This window comes from Puntigrus tetrazona, chromosome 18, assembly GCF_018831695.1.
Source record: "Puntigrus tetrazona isolate hp1 chromosome 18, ASM1883169v1, whole genome shotgun sequence".
Taxonomy (NCBI): domain Eukaryota; kingdom Metazoa; phylum Chordata; class Actinopteri; order Cypriniformes; family Cyprinidae; genus Puntigrus; species Puntigrus tetrazona.
In genome coordinates, this window is record NC_056716.1 from 11,429,185 (window position 1) to 11,446,303 (window position 17,119).

The window sequence follows — 17,119 nt, forward strand, 5'->3', positions numbered from 1 at the left end:
GCACTGCCTTTTGCCTTTTTTCTGCACTGCACAGTCTCCGTGCTGCTTGTAGGACGCACTTCTGAAATGACTTCACACGTCAAAACCGTTTGCAAAGCAGACAAAGCAATTACGCCGCTTTCAAAAGCGCAACCTTGTCTAAAAAACAAACCATACGGCTGTAATAACTGACGAATTCCTCAGCTCTTGGAAAACGTCCACTGTGTATTTTCATAAACGCGGACACCAGCAGGACCACTTACATCATTTATTTATTCGTACCAGACTTGTCACACACGTGAAGGGACCATTAACGATTCCCTTGTTCGAGGTTCATATAAAAGTCATGAAACAGAACCACCAAATTATAACGTTCTTTTGAAGGCTGACAGGTAATGTATTACGGAACGTCTCCGAAAGACGGTATTCCTCTGATACCCAATCAGATGCTCTTGACAAGAAGACCATACTGATTTGCCATGAGAGCGGCCCATCAAAGAGGCCCTCGTCTACCTCCAGCTTAACAAGAAGCAAGGGATTGTTCTCTCATCGAACCTTAGGAGTTCCCTGTCCTTTGATTCCACTCAGAGGGGATCGAAAGTGGATGAGTCTTGCTCCAGGTAACGATGACAATCGCTCATCAGCCTCTCAGCGGGGGTGCCCATGTGTCAGTCGGAGGAAATCAGGCCTGGCCCTCCTCCAGTCAGTACCGATCTCCCATTCAGGCCTGCTCTCTCTCTCTCAACCTAAACGACACCGCATGTGCTTGAAACTCGAAAAAAAATTCAGAGAGGGGTAATAAATATTTGATCTTTTGGATTTACATGACTTCTTCAAGACCCGACGGAAGGCCATTGCTTAATAATAGCTCTATCTTGAGCAGCTTGGAGCCGCCATTTTGACACCCGGAGCTTATATAGTTCACGGCACCTGTGTTAAACGTTCGCGTTTTTTCAAGGCGACTTCAATTATGCGGATTGCTAAAAGAAAGGTTTACCTAAAAACGAACATCCAGGACGTAGATGACAGATTAGGAGAAATTTAGCAATACGTCGCTTGCTCACCAGCTGATCCTCTAGTGAATGGGTGCCGTCAGAATGAGAGTGAAAAAAAAAAACATCACAATAATCCCCAAGTATGTCCACAGCTCTCAAGTTACTATTTACAAGATGAATTGCTTGTAAGTAACAAGCCCTTCACCATCACTTAATCCATACTAATGCTTCCTCCGGAAAAAGCTGTCTCATCTGAACTCTCAATCTGGCGGCACCCATTCCCTGCAGAGGGTCCAAATCTGTCCTGATCAAGAAATAAGCTCATGGATGGCCTGACGGTGAGAACATTTTCAGCAAGTTAATGGAAATTAGCAACAACCAATTTATATATATATTGGTTGTTGATATATATATATTGGTTGTTGATATATATATATATATATATATATATATATGATATAGTGATGTGCATGAAAAACTTTCCATTCTGCCATGGCATATATATATATATATTTTTAAGTCCATACATAGTAGGCCTAAGTTTCATTCTTGCAGCAGTAGAGGCCTATATATTCTGAAAAAAAGAAGAGAAAAGTGTAACCTCTTACTGAACACTAAGCTAACACATATTCCCTATTTTCCCCCTGTTCTAGTTTTCTGACATGTCATACGTATAATATGTCTGATATGAACCTTAAGGTTATATTTCTCTTTGCCCGTGGGTGAGCGAGTACCTAAAGTCTGTCAGTATTTCCAGCGGCAGGCTTAATTAGACATCTCTGGCAATCCGAAGTGAGGTGTCAACACACTGACACCGTTCTTCAACACGCCAAAATGTATGTAAAATCCTGACACATTCATCAACTTACAAAGAAAGTTAAAAAGTTGCATCATTAAGGGAAGGTTAAGGTAACACGATAAACACAACCAGCCGAAGAAATAAAAATTCTGCTTTTCAAACGGCTTGCAGCAGCAAGACAAGACCTCCATTATCAGCCTCATTCAGATGGAAATACCAGCCGTCAGACACGAGAAACACAGACCGCGGACAACTTTGTTCACGGTGGCTCGGCGGCCTCGGAAATACATTAATTCTGCGTGGATTCACTCTTACAAGTCGCACAAACAAGCCTCTTATGGCGAAAGCAAAGCGACATGCATCTCGAATGGTAATCATGCCACGTCTACAAGAGGAAAGACAGAATGACAAAACCAGGTGTCAGCTTTGATGCGCTAGATGCATAAAAAGCAAAACAATGTCTGAAATATACTATATAAATAAAACCAAGCAGTCATCCAGTAGAACAAACGAATGCATCTCGTTTAGATTCCAGCAAACAGTGTCACTTTTAATTAGCATCAAAGTGCAGATCGTTTAGCGCAAACTGCTCCTTTCTGCTGCGAATGGAAATGCTTCTGTTTAGCACAAAGCCTCAAGTATTTACATCTGCGGGGATTATTTAGAGATCATTGTTATATGCCTTAGCCGAATGGAGTTTTGAGAACTCATCTGGATAAATGATCGATTATACGGTACTGTATATCTTCAGATCTTGGCTTGAGTTTTACAACGCAAGTCGGTAGGATGAAAGACAGGTCATCGGGCGATACCGTTAGTCGAGGTCCCATGATAATACTAGGATTTCTTGCAAGAATTGAATTTTCGTAACCATCTTTCCTTTCACAGAGGCTTAGAATTATACAGTTTTTGTGGCTATGCTTTAAAAGCTTTTATTTAAATTTGCATGTGAAATGAGAAATGGTTTACTTTGCTATCTTGTCCAATATACCAATCATTCAAATACAGTCTCTTTGAAAGGTTTGCAATTACAGTGCGACAGATTCCTAAATGTATCAATGCTAATTTATTTTTTCCCAAATTCTGTTGTTGTTGTTTTTAATTTACATGGATTTCACCATGCATTTCATTTTAATAATAACAATAATTCAAGAATACATAAATATAAAAAAAGTACCTATAGAAACAATGGCATCTTCAGAAAAATAATCAAGATATAGCGATGTATAACCGTACCTAGTTCCGGAAGTTCAGTCGAGTTTCAGTTAATGGTTTGTTTGGACTGAAGAGGAAGTTTTTACTTCTGTAACTCGCCGTATCTTTACTTAGTGCATTGAAACTTTACTTTCAACATTGTGATATATTTCAAAAGGAACCAGGATGCTCAACAAGATAAACTGCGGTCGTTATATTCCAGATTGGAGCTAAGTGTTTGAAAAATGTAACTGAAAAGCAAAAGTGATTCCTAGTCATTTGAAAAGGAAAGTAGTTTCAAAGGCAGAGCACATAATTACATTTTGATAAAATATTACAAAGACAACTGTTGCCATGATGAATAATACACAAACTAGGAACATGGATCAAAAAATATAAAAAGCCTTGATTTAGATTTTTTTCCCCCGATATAAAACCTCAAAGGATAAAACAAGGCTTTGATCAAGGTTGTCAAACCAGCAGGCCAAAGATCTGTTTTTTTTTTTTTTTGCAAACATATTTCTGCAAGCAACATATCAATACTGTAGCTAAACACTGAACACTGTGTAAATAGATATGCTTTTCTGTCTGCTGGAAGGAGTTCTGATACACAATAAGTTAAATGAGTGCCCATAAGCCAACAATGACAGCATCCAGCATGCACATCTATATGCACTAGCCAGAGGGGCAGGAAGTTATTGCTTTTATTTGTCTATTTTTTGGTTTTCTAGTATCCCTTGTTGATTGTTTTTTTATATATACATTGGCATTTAAAAGTTAGTTTAGAATAATCCCACTTTTTTATGATATTTTGAAATCAGTTTGCAACCAGGCTGTTTTGGGTCACCATTGACTTTCATAGTAGGAAAAAATACCACAGAGGTCAATGGTGACCCAAAACAGCCTTGTTACAAACTTTTTCCAAAAAATCTCTTACTTTGCGATTTTGATAGAACAAGGAAATTTATACAGATTTGGAACTACCTGAGGATGAGTAATTGACCAAATTTTGAACTCCTTCCTTTAAGAGGTACTTCATTCCTGTGATGCATAACGTCTCGGTTACGTATATAACCCTCGTTCCCTGAAGAAGGGAACGGAGATTACGTCCACGTCGGATGACCGACGGATTGGGGTCTCTCGAAGCGAGATCCCAATTCGTCGGTCATCCGACGTGACTCGGAGCGACCGACTGAAAGGGAGCTGAATTATTAGCATCATTACTCCAGTCTATAGTGTCACATGATTTAAAAATCATTCTAATATGTTGCATTTTCTGCTCGAGAAAAATTTCTTATTGTCATCCATGTGAAAAACGTTTGTCGACAACGTTGCCATTTATCGGTTTTTAACGATGTGCGTAAAAAAGCTGCATTGTGCAAGTCAGTAATTTTGTAAAGAAACACTATACACCTCGTCATATTCGTATTAGACTAAATATGTAATGCGCATGTGTAATTCGTGTTTTGATAGATTACGGTATGATAACGGCATTGTTTGCCTTTTCATAAGGTTCCATTTTCAAGCTCCAACAAAGCTGTTGTCTTGTAAATAAATGGCCAAAACGTAGGTTTTTAGTTTTTAATTGAAAACCGTGTCATTTTTTTGTGCTTTAGATAACAGTAAACCTGCAGCCAATACGTTATACAGTATTACCGTCTAAGTATGTTCATTTAGCAGCACTAGAGATGTTAAATTATGTTTTAGTCAATAAAAAGTGTCTCTCTCGTCCAGGACTCCAGGTCATATCAGGCAGCAGCTCTCGGGAGTGAATCTATAAAGGTCAGAGCCGTATCCACGCTGACGTTGTTATAGACGGAACGGCTAGCGAAACATTTTCGAACACAGTGGAAACTGTGTAACTTGGTTCTCAGAGCCTTGAAGAATTAGAACCTTTCACTGTGTAAATAACTCCCCACAAACCAATCTTTGTTCAGATTAATTAGCCTCTCAGCATCCTGAGTCCCACTGATACAAACTAACACAGGCACACACTTGCGGCACTGTCAAGTGAGGAAAGTTATCAGTGTGGGAGGAAAGGACAAGCCTACCCAAGATTGTTTACAGCGCATTTCCTGTGGCAAAGCCCCTGGAGCATTGCACTTACTCGCATAAACACACACCACTCCCAGAAGACTGGTGAAATCCAAACAGAGACCTTACTAATGCAGGGACAGAGGAAGAGAAATGCTTTCGAATTTAGTGCGGCGGTGGCTAGTTCATTGCGAGAGCGCGGGGAGCACGAATGTCACTTATTAATGCCGCGGTGTAAATTTAACACGTTTTTATGTCTGCAATGTTGCTCCTAAATGAGGTTTCTTACACTGCGGTAACAAATGACAAAATAACAATTTTTTATTATATTTAGAAATTTTTTATAAAATTGGATTTTTAATGGATGCGCTTTGTTTATAATCACAATTATTTTCCAATTTTTATAGAAAAGCTAAATGACAAACCACCACCAAAAAGTTACTGAACTTCTATCATCTTCTATCATGCTAAATTAGCGCAATTTAATATTATAGTGCAATTAAAAAGTACTATGGTGATTTTATTTCCAGGGTTGCAATATGCGAATATGCGTCAGATATTGCATCAAAAATGTCCAGTGTTAGTGGTTCGCCGGGACCACGATTGGGAACCAGAAAAGATGGAAGGCAGAAAACGGTGTTTTACATATAAATACAATAGAAAAGTAGTACGCTGGGATGTGAATCAGAGCTAACATCATGAGCGTTTAGTTCTGACCTTTAGTTCTGTACTTGTATATTTAAAGCAAGTACTTTTATACATTTATATTTCTGCTTTTTGGACTTGATGGTAGGGTGCAGTAGGTCTAAACGAACACCTTAAGAAAAATGTGCTTTTCAAATCTCCCATAGTGTATAAAAAGTTATGATTATAAAAGCATCGAAGGACATCCTATAATAGTTTGACAAAGCTTTACAGTACTAATGCGCTATTTTATATAATATGATTCATATTATATCTATACACATGGAGATTATTTCTAACGTGGACTCCCAAATTACCATCTGAATCTTACCATGTTGTGCCAACAATTGGAAAAGTCAGTCAGCTGTTTATTATCATGCAAATTATTGTACCTTCAGTCCCAAAAGAGACACTTTTTTTAACCTCAGTCAACATACTTTTACATATTCTAAAGCTGATGCTTTATTTGTACAAAACTGTCAGTTGTACAGCCTGTGCAAAAACATTAAGACCAATATAGTCAATAACGTTATCAGCTGCTATGTAAAAACACGTTAAAAAAAAGTATTTAATCAAATTAGCATAATTGTAGGTGCGCCCTTTGCTATTATTATTAACAGCTGTAATTACCGTTAATGAGTCGTTTTAAATGTGCAGATATTTTAGCATGTGCCTTAAACCTTCGGAAGGCTGACTGACTAAAACGTTGCTAAAACGTGTTGCAATGCAGTCTTTATACGTTTTTCAGAGTTGTACAAAGCCTTCGGAGTGGCACGACCCATAATCTCCACTGTACATGCATTACCGAAAGCGATTTTTCTGAAGACAAGTAAACATTATTTTTTATGGTAATCGACGATCTCGCAGACGCTGTAAATGAATCTCGAGTAACCTAGACATTCGCATTCCTTTACCGCAGGGGTCGGCAACCTCGGCACACGGAGAGATAACCACTGCACGTTAGCAAAAAGCGTTTTTCGTTTTAAATAAAGCACCTCGGACTTTCATACCGACGTACATTCTGAGCGATATCATTTGCACATTGTCCCTCAAAGTCTGGGATTATAAATCCCATTTAAACTAGGACTTTAACCCACGCCGGTCAACAGATCGCGCACCAGCAAGAAGGACGAAAACGCAAAATTGAAACGAAATCGCCCGCCTGTGCGAATTCAGGCTTTTTCCCACATATTTCACTCTGAGATGAGGAGCAATTGCATAGCAGTTACACAGACATCATTATTTTAATGTGGACAGAAATCCGACCCTGTCATCCTTCTTACTCAGTGCTGAAGATCACTAATCACATTCATAAGGCAAAGGGCCTTTTGATCAGGCAGCACCTCTAACCCATTAGGGCGGTAAGTAGTCTCTTCAGCTTGAGCTCCCCTTAATTACCTTGACAGACTCTCTGCTGCAAAATTAGATGGGACTAATCATGTTTGCAGAAGAGCCGCGGTTCGTTTCGAACTTCCATTGCTGGCTGAAAAACTCTGCTTTGTTACGTATCAGCCGCAATGTATGATGGCTAGCTTTAACGGTCTTGTTTGGGTTATGAACAACATGCATTAATCAAGTTAACTGCAGGTTTGGACGTGAAAGGTATGGACAGCAGCGTTAACATTCTACCGACTCACAAATGTGACTCAGTATGTACATTCCTGCCACGTATTATCATTTATTTTATTTCATTTCATTTATTCAACCTAAGCCACGAAGCGATCTCATGAGTATTTGTATGCATTTTATGTAAAATGTGTACCTACATTTGCATAGACACTAAAACATACAATATTAACATATCTGAAGCAATTAATAATTTACATGTAAACAACTTTTGAGACATTTACAAATTCTGATTTCGATTATGAATATCTAATTAATTCATTCATCTGTTATGCTTTTGATTTTATTTATGAAAGGCCAAAAAATGAGCAGCTACTGTATGTTTATTTGTAATTATGACATTTCACTTTTACTGTAACTTCCGGTGCCAGTTTATATTATCTTGAATGAGGTCGCTTTAAAACTTTAAAATGAATCAAATTTCAGTTGTTTTAGTCATTACGAATTAACAATTCATTATGCTTTTCATAAAAAAAGAAATTATCCCTAAGGCGGACCACAAATTCACAAAATCCATCCAGCGATCTGTGAAATCCAACAATTTTAAAAATCAAAGAAGTATTATTACTGTGCTTTTACATCATTTGAATTATACTTTTAACCATTTCTGGAATTTATTTTTGTGATTAAACTAGTCTGTGTGTTATATTTCATATAGCCTTTTTAATAATCAAAAAAACAATATGGATATATTCAGGTTTTTTTGTATATTGTAAAAAATATATGGACAATTAAGTAACTATATCAATACATCCATATACATTTAATCCATATACATATATATACATTTCTACCCATAAAGTACTTGCAAATGTATATTTTTAGGGTTAGAAGGTAACAAAAGCATTTTTTCAATTACATTGTCATTTTCATGCGAAAAAAAAACAACAACAAAAAAAACAACCACAATTGTTTGAGTCATACTGCAACAAAAAGGGGAAAATATGATAAAGAAGCACAAAGCGCAAAATGATATTACATAAAGAATAAGCGAACGGAAATTATCACCCCAGATTCTAACCGAGTCACTATGTGCTGCCATTAACCACAGGATTAGGTGACCTTTCCAAAAACATGCACCCCATTGAAGCATTGAATGAAGTGAACAAAATTGCACTGCCTCCCGGTGACACATCGGTGCGAACGACGCAGTATTACTCATTTGGGTTCATTTGGAGGGAGAGAATTCTTTTAAAAGCGCTTCTGAACGATACAAAGAAATGGTGGTTTTAAAAGTGTCCTGCTGGGCAGAAAGCCAGGTTAAAGCAACAAACCTGCAGCGCACAGGAGCTATCTGAAACGGACCCTTTTGTCTTTGTACGATTATTGAAACTATTTTATTTTTTTGTCCGTGTATTAAACTGCAAGCTAGCCTTATCTGTGTGCCATGACGTGAGGCACGAGCGTATGATAATTTGCGTCAAAGTAAATTAAAAGGAATTACTCACCCGAAATTTAATCACGTTCTTGCTTTTCTGAAGCCTTACGACTTTCGTTTTTTCCCACGGAACGCAAAAGGGTGGATTGTTATTTGCTCTTTTCCATGCAGGTGAATTATGGCTTATGAAATATAAACAGATCAGCGCCATTCACAAGACGGAACGATCCAAAACCATTCAAAACAAACGTCAATAGAATCTGATGTTACAGGGGATGAACTTTTCACGAAAGGAAGCATTTTGTTATGGCTTTATGGACTCATTTTGGTCAGACGCAATGGAGTTAAAATCTTGACAGATTTATTTCTTATAAACATGCAGCATTTTACTTCCCAAGACGTTAATTGAAGAGTGGATCACTTGTACATTATGTTAATATTTTTAATTAGTTGTTTTGACTGGCGAGCAAGTGATGATACGCTAAATTTCTCCAAATCCGTTCATAGGAAGAAACAAGCTCATCTCGTATGTTTTAAGTTTTTATTCTCATCATCAGGTGAGCCATTCCTTTAACGAAGCGGCCGAATAAAAGAAGCACGCAAGTTTTGAAAGACACGGGCGATGAAAGGGGGAAAGAATTTTCATTGTTGAGTGAATTGTTCCATTGACAGCACTAAACAGCTCTCCCGTTGTTTTCCGGCTGTTATCTTAGAGCTAACGTGGCATTCGCCAAAAACAAGTTATCTTTTGTTTCTACGCCTGAAGGTCAGCGGTGCCGCGTAATATTGAAAGCCTCAATTACACACGCAGGCACACAAAAAAGAAGCCACGGCATTTTCACGGCCTCGGCATGAGAATCAGATAATCCGAGGGCAACCTTGAGGGGGCGGGGGTTTAAACTGTATTTACCCACATTTATCTCGAATCTCAATTCCAGCATTCCAAACAGTACAGTACATCGTCATTCACGCGTGCATCAGCCGGGGCGAACGCTGCCTGAAAAAGCAAGCACTGCCGCATATTTCGAGAACTTACTGTAAACACCAGCACGATCTCATTGCGGTTCCTTTTATTTTGTTTTACGTTTGTCAAATTGGTGGCTGGTGTGTGAATGCCTTCAATCCGCCGTTATCCCAGTTACGGTTCTTTTTTCGGGAAAATCAGTGATTAGACTTCGCTAACGCACTAATCAGCTAATACGCCAAAGGCCTACGGCGACAGACCTCGCTGAGGATCGCGACAGTCTCGGTGTATCAGTGACCTTGATCGCTAAACCGGTCGCTATTTAGAACTTCAGATGAACTCTGAGAAGATGCTATCTCACAAACACGAACTGAAATAGAAATGTTGACATTTCACAATGCATCTTCTTCCTTTTCCGTCTCTCCAAACCCAACCAGCAAAAAAAAAAAAAAAAAAACCTGTCTCATTAGACAAGCGTATTTATAATGCATGTAATATGTCGCTTTAAAAAAAAACGTGGGCTGCAAATTAAACGTAATCTTGTTTGTCCATTTCAGACGTGCTGTTTCCATTTAAATGAAGTTTAAGAGCAGTTTCGACAAAATGCTTGACTGAGTAACGAGGTTGCACTGTAAATAACATTTCTTGTAAATTAACGAATAAAGTTTTATTGGTAATTGTGCGTTTGCTAACCTTGTTGAATGCAGCTGACCTTGAGAAACCTTGACAAAATTGTGCATCGTTTCATAATGTGTGACGATTTACCCGTCTTTCTCTCTCCATTTATTTTAAATGGAAGGGACAATAATCAGCGACAGGGTTAGTATGGTGTTTTAAAATATTTAAAACATCACATTGTTCAATTAAATTACTCTTTTTTTTTTTTTTTTTGATACAGCAGAGAAAGATCAGTGAGGTGAGGCTAAAGTGATTTTGTCTGATGTGATTAAAACCAGCTACATTTCATGCTGTGTTAATTGTTAGATACAGTAACGCTACCAGTGATTTTGAGCCCCTTTTTTGGATTTAAAAATAGGACATCTGTTTATGGAAATAAGAGTAATATTTCTCATACAGTTCTGCGTGTTTTATTATTACTATTAGTGATCACAGGGGAGAATAAACAGACTCGGATGTATCTTATTCATCACGTTGGCTGTGTCTCAAAACCCAGTTAAGACGCCTACCTAGACACCATTGTTAAGCGCCCCACGCGCTCTCGCGCCTATAGTGACCGTGCTTTCTAAGTAGATAACGCACTAGGTTTTGAGTTACAGCCCACATAAAAGCTGATATTAGAGATGCGGGTGTTATTGTGACTATTGATGCGTCGTGTACTCACTCTTGAGCGCGCAGATCAGCTGGTGTCCATCTTTAATCAGCTCTTTGATGAACGTGTTCGTTCGATCCAGCTCTATCTCGTGACATTTGAGTCTCTCTCTAAAGTCCGGACTGTCCACAAAAGAGTCGCTGAACTCTAGAGTCGGCAACCCCATAATCAGACCTGAAATAAAGCCTCGCGAAACAGAGCAAACGGGTACTTCCTCAGAAACGCTGGCCCATCCGTGTCATCGTTATCATCCCTGTCCCCCACTCGAACGCGGAAAGTGTCGCTCTCTCGCAGAGATTCGGGCGAAAGTTTCTCTTCACTTCCGCGCTCTGAACTTTCATCAAGACAAACTTCTGCAGCGGCCAGCTTGAGATCATGGGACTCCTGCTGGTTGCACGAAAAAACACCCGTAAACCCGGTTTTGCGCTTCACAATCATTAGATAGATAGATAGATAGATAGATAGATAGATAGATAGATAGATAGATAGATAGATAGATAGATAGATAGATAGATAGAGTAAAGTATATTTAGTACTGTTCTGAGTAATATATTTTACATAAAAGATGTTACATTTACACACACATGACTTTTGTATATTATATATGTATATGTTTTACTTTATCTAGTGGAATTGAATAATAAATACATGAATTATGATAATAATACTAATAATTATAATGTAGGATCATATTAAATTAAAATAATTTTAATAATAAACCAGGGGCCGGTTGCATACACTCTTTAGACTAGTCTTAAAAAGTTGTTTTTTTTTTTTACCTCAAGTCTCAATGTCTAAGTTTAAAGACACCTTTAAAACGCAAATCTAAAACCATTAACACGTCCATAAAAAATATACAAACCTTAAAAAATGCAGTATTTATAAGACATTAAATTACATGAATTAGTCTAAATGCACAGAAGTACCTGTTTAGATGAACCGAAAAAAAAAAACAAACTAATGATTATAGCCTTTCATTAAATGCATTGAGATGAGATTTTGGGATAACTACGATCAAGGGGGTCCATAAGGGGTGGCCAGGGGCACGTTGATTGTCGGTGTGGACGTGCAGACACTGAATCTACAGCCCGACTCATGTAAAAACAAACAATCAGAGCAGTTTTACTCAACAAAGTGCACGACAGAACAGTGACTCGCTTCATCCTGAGAGAGAGGAAGAGAGAGACGGGGCAACATATCAGGAAGATCGCTTTGACAATATCTTGTACAGCCTGAAGGGTCACACAGCAGTGTACATCTATCCGCGTGCGACATCAGGGAAGCTCCTGGATGTCTGATGACCTGCGGCGCTTCTCAAGGTCTGATGAAACAGGCCAGACATATATGGCTACAATAAACCAAACGCTCCAACAACTCCTCAAAGGGCTACGCCGTTCGCTCACACCACCTATAACCCAGATGTAAAACTACCAAAACCACATAAATGTCAACCAAGGAAATAAAACACCCGAAGTCAACTATAAAGCAACAGAAATCACGTTTATATGTCGGTCGATGAACGCCGCCGTGTCATATAGGCGAGTTTTGTACTTTTCTCGACCCTTTTCTGCACTCCAAACAGGCAACTGTAATTATACTCTCTGATAGATTGTGCCGGAACTAATGAGAGTGGGGAGAGGGTGAATTCTGAATTAATACCTTACTAAATGAAAGTAATTAGACTTCAGCCTAATTGGAGCCGGTAGAATCGGCCACAAATACGGGGCACGCTGGGACGATAATGATGTCAAATTCCAAGTGAGCGTTCAGTCGGCGCGGAGCGGGAGGAAGAATTTTTAAAAAAAAAACTCCGGCCAACTCATTTACATATGCAATTGTAAATTTTCCATTACGCCAAGACTGAGAGGCGGCAGAATGAGCTGATGCCGTGTGAAACAGATGTGCAACATAACAGGCAACCGAGAGGCATTCGCGCTGACAATCATTTGTAGCCACGAAGCGACCAGCGGTATATTTGGTGATTTAAGATGACACAGGTGACAAAGCCCTTATGCTCCAAGTGTGCTGTCAGTATATTTCCTTTATACCAAAAAATAGGAAAGTACACTTTTTATGTGCTTCTCAGAAACGGCTTTTTATTTATTTAAGTATACTTGACTTACTGTACATTACATGTATTTTTGTTATATTTGCACTCATAGAATCCGTGTTTTGATTGTTATATGGTAGGGGGCACTATTACTGTATATGGAGGTCCGTTTCCATCACTGAATAAAATATAAAAAAGGTTATTGCGATTTATAAAGTCCAGAAAAAAGACTGATATGTTCTTAGAATTTTGGCTTTATACAGGAACTCTGACTTTTCTTTTCTCAGAATTCTAAGAAAGATATAAATTCCCAGTCGCAAGTTATAAAGTCAAAATTGCGTGATGTAAACTTGCAATCGTGAGTTATAAAGCCAGAATTCTAAAAACATATCAGTCTTTTTTCTGGACTTTATAACTTGCAATTTTATATATCACGGTTCTGAGAAAAAACGTCAGAATTGCAACTTTATATCAATAATTTACTTTTTTTCCCTTGCAATTGTGAATTGTAGCACACAATTTTGAGTTATGAAGTCAGAATTCTGAAATACAGTCACTATTCTATTATACATGTACTGAATAAAAATAAAAAAACACTCAAGTGAATAAACCGAAACAAGATATGCTTCCACATGTAGTCTAAAATGATCATCTAACATAAACGTCAAAACTTTCTAACATTATGGAATAAAATGTTGACTAATAAAGATGTAATAATTACTGTCTAACTTTGGGGTGTTGACTGGTTCTGTCTATATTTTGATTATCATTCTGAATCTATGGTATTTTTTTTCAGCTTTTTGTTCAAAATGTTTATTTTTATTTAACATTCAAATGCATGAACTAGAATAAAATGTTTTGTTCAGGCAACAAAATAAATATAAAACGAATACCTAAATAGTGACATAGTAGTGCTTAAAGTATGATGTAAAGTTCGCTTAAAAAAGTATACATGCACACAATATTGTGTTTAAAATATTACGAAATATTTCTCATTTACTGAACTGTTGTTTAAAATTACATTCGCGCTTTTGCATAAAATGCATGTGATATTGCTATTGGTGCTCATGTGATGCTATAAATATAAAAAAAATCATATTTTTATCCTGCATCATATTTATTATCGGTCAACTGTATGAAATGTATGATGACGTAATGTACAGTTCTAGGAGCAGGGGCCCGTATTTAGTCACACTTTCCTATTAGGTGGCCTTAACTACTATGCACTTACATCGAAAAAATAAGTACAACGATGTTATGTTCGTACTGTATTGCGAAACACCTTTGCTTCCATCGAGGTGGGATGCGGGACAGGTTTGGTGATGTGGCCAGGTTTAAGCAGACAACAACTCCTTTGGTGTGCAGGCTGTAAATTCCCACACATCATTTTTGCAATTTAGCATTCAACCTCTTCGATTCAGCAGTTCGAGTGACGGGGAGAATTGGAGCTATTTCGCAGTCTTGTTGATGAACCCGAGACCTCCTCACAGCCTGAGACTCAGAAATGCTCCGGTGATGGGGTAATGGCTGAGCAATTGCTCTGTGAATGTGAGACTTAATGTAATTGTGTCGCCTAGAGGAGAATTCAGCGGCAAAAAAAATAAAAAGTTCTTAAAATATAATTTACCGGGAATCGTGCAACGGCAGCTGCTGCAAGTGTCTAGGCTAATTCCGGTGTTGTAGGGTCACCTGCGGTGCTTTTCAAAGCGGCGCTGTTTAATTAGGACGGTACCCAGCATGGGAACAGGTACTGTGTAGTTTGTTTTAACCGCACGGTCGCAGGCAAACATTACGAACACGCCGCAATAGCACTGACGTCAATATGCATCCGTCTGTACTGTTCCATCGCAGAATACAAAGCCCAATGCACCAATGCAGCGGCGCCTTTGTTTGGTAGTCGCACACAAAACAGGTATTAGAACGCTCGCGGAAACCGCATCGATTAGCTTCCCCGCACGGGTTTGTTATGTGCAAGCCGCTGGTTATATTTCAGCTGACGTCGATGAATTATTTAGCATCTTGGATGAAGTGTGTGTTTGGAGGCCTTTGCTTCATCGGCTGAACGGACGTCTCCTGTGTGGACGCGCGGATGGGGCGTCCCCGGGGGGGCCTGTTTGACTCATCATCGGAATGAACGGTGAAATTATGAATCGGGCAAGACTCTTTAGCAGATTTAATTGTCGCGCTCAATGAAAGTATAAGGAATCAGATTGGGGAAAGATTAGAAGTGAGCGTTACCTGAAAGTAAGTTGGAACGGTCTAACGTTTGAAACCATCCGCGGGCTATGTGCCTCTTTCTAGATTTTTTGCAAAATGTGGTTTCAAGCTGAATTTAAAGATATAGTAACAGTAAAAAAAAAAAAAAAAAATCCTTTGTGCTGTTTCAAATTATGATGATGGGTGTAGATTATCAACTGATAAAGATTTATTTATGTTTGGTTCCAGGCACAATAATTATGTTATGGCCTTAAAATGCTATATATATATGTGTGTGTGTGTGTGTGTGTGTGTGTGTGTGTATTTTAAAACCGCTTTATCTGAATATCAGACTTTTAAAGCATTGTTATGTGTAAAAAGGGTTTTAAAACAACATGACGAAGAAATCCCAAAATATGAACGTAAAATCAATGAACACATCATTTAGATTTACTCTGTAGAATCATTACTCAGTATACATTTCTTTGTTTGTATTGTAGTCCCATTTCTTGTTGTTTATGATGCTATATGTAGCATTGTTTGCATTACAATGTTGCATTCCTGTCATAAAAAAACACTGTGAACTGCGTACATTCATCCTGATACTATGAAAATACATGTCTTCATCCACCCCCCCAAAAAAAATCGTCATCCTATTGGAAATTGACATGCTTGGTCTATTTAGATGGACTCTTAGAGATGAAATATACGTTTAAAATCCACAAACGTTGACTGCTATTGATACGACCTAAAGCAGGCGGTTTTTCGTCCCTACAACCGAAGCTTTTGATAAAGGTCTATTCTGTGCAAATCTGCAGCTTTCAGCAGAAATGTGCAGGTGCAGACTCTCACGCGGTCCGTACGTGAATTACGAAAGCGCCAGGATATGATGGAGATGAGACAAAGGGACGATTCGAGGGAGCGCAGCTCGTGGATGTACAACTGGGAATGCCACACACAGCCAACAAACAACAGAGTTATAGTACGACGTTAGCCGTCTGTGATGGGAGAACTGCTGCACAGCGCTCATCAATTATAAATGGATGTTTTTATAAACCAGGCCAGATAAGAAATGGGCAGGCTGAACGTTAGACAGATCAGACGCTAAAAGGTCAAAACTGCAACGAAAACTATACGTAAACCGGTGTCGCTTTAATTGCAAAGCATTGTCCGTTGAGCGCTGCGCAAACCTCACGTTGTACGTCAAAGGCTCTGCTGATTAACAAACAAATAACTCACGGGCAGAACACGACAATCCCTGTTTGCGGATTTAGTCTAACGTTGCGTGATCCTACAGCGAGGATGTATTGTCTCAGCGTCTGACACTGACTGCGGTGACAGCGTTGCGTTTTCCTCCACAGTTTGACGTTTGAGGCAATTTCACAATTTCCTCCACTCGGCTCGCCTGCAGACGCCGGCCTGCGGCGCGCTCCGACTGTCACCGGTTCCCTCTCCTCATGATTAATGACCCTAATTGAGATTCATTTCTTATCAATTAGAGTGTGGCATTTACTGCCGGACATGTCCCCCCCCTTCCCCGCATTTATTTGCGTCTTGACTCAAAGCAAGGTCTTTTCGCTCGCAGGAACCGAGTCTATTGTCGGTGACACCCTTGCCCACGTGTAAGCAGAAAGGTTAGCCCTGATGACTTTTTCATGAGACAAAGTGGTAAGCGCAGAGATAAAGGGAGAGGAACGGGTTAGAGTAGGCAGACAGAGCGAGGGGAAGATAGACAGGGAAGTGAGAGGGAATATAATTGGAAAAGAGAAGAAGAGAAGATTTATAAAAGAGGAGGAGGTTAAGGGTGTCTTTGAAAACGAACCGAACTGCCTTGCTGTCATGCATTCAAGTCTTCATGGGAAGCTCAAAGTTGGGGAGTCGTAATTACGA

The 17,119-nt window shown here is 38.9% G+C and overlaps 1 protein-coding gene across 6 annotated transcripts in view; it reads right to left on the reverse strand.

Annotated features, from left to right (window-relative positions):
* LOC122362800 (rho GTPase-activating protein 42) overlaps positions 1 to 11,320 on the reverse strand; it is an 81,133-nt gene extending 69,813 nt beyond the window's left edge. For 4 of the 6 annotated variants that reach the window (XM_043264375.1, XM_043264374.1, XM_043264372.1 and 1 more), the window contains exon 1: positions 10,996 to 11,319. In XM_043264375.1, coding sequence (XP_043120310.1) covers positions 10,996 to 11,149 — 154 coding nt within the window. In that variant the 5' untranslated portion in view covers positions 11,150 to 11,319. Of the gene's footprint in view, positions 1 to 10,995 lie in introns of all 6 variants that reach the window. The other 2 variants (XM_043264376.1, XM_043264373.1) reach the window with 1 other exon arrangement.
* Between the last annotated feature and the right edge of the window lie 5,799 nt (positions 11,321 to 17,119).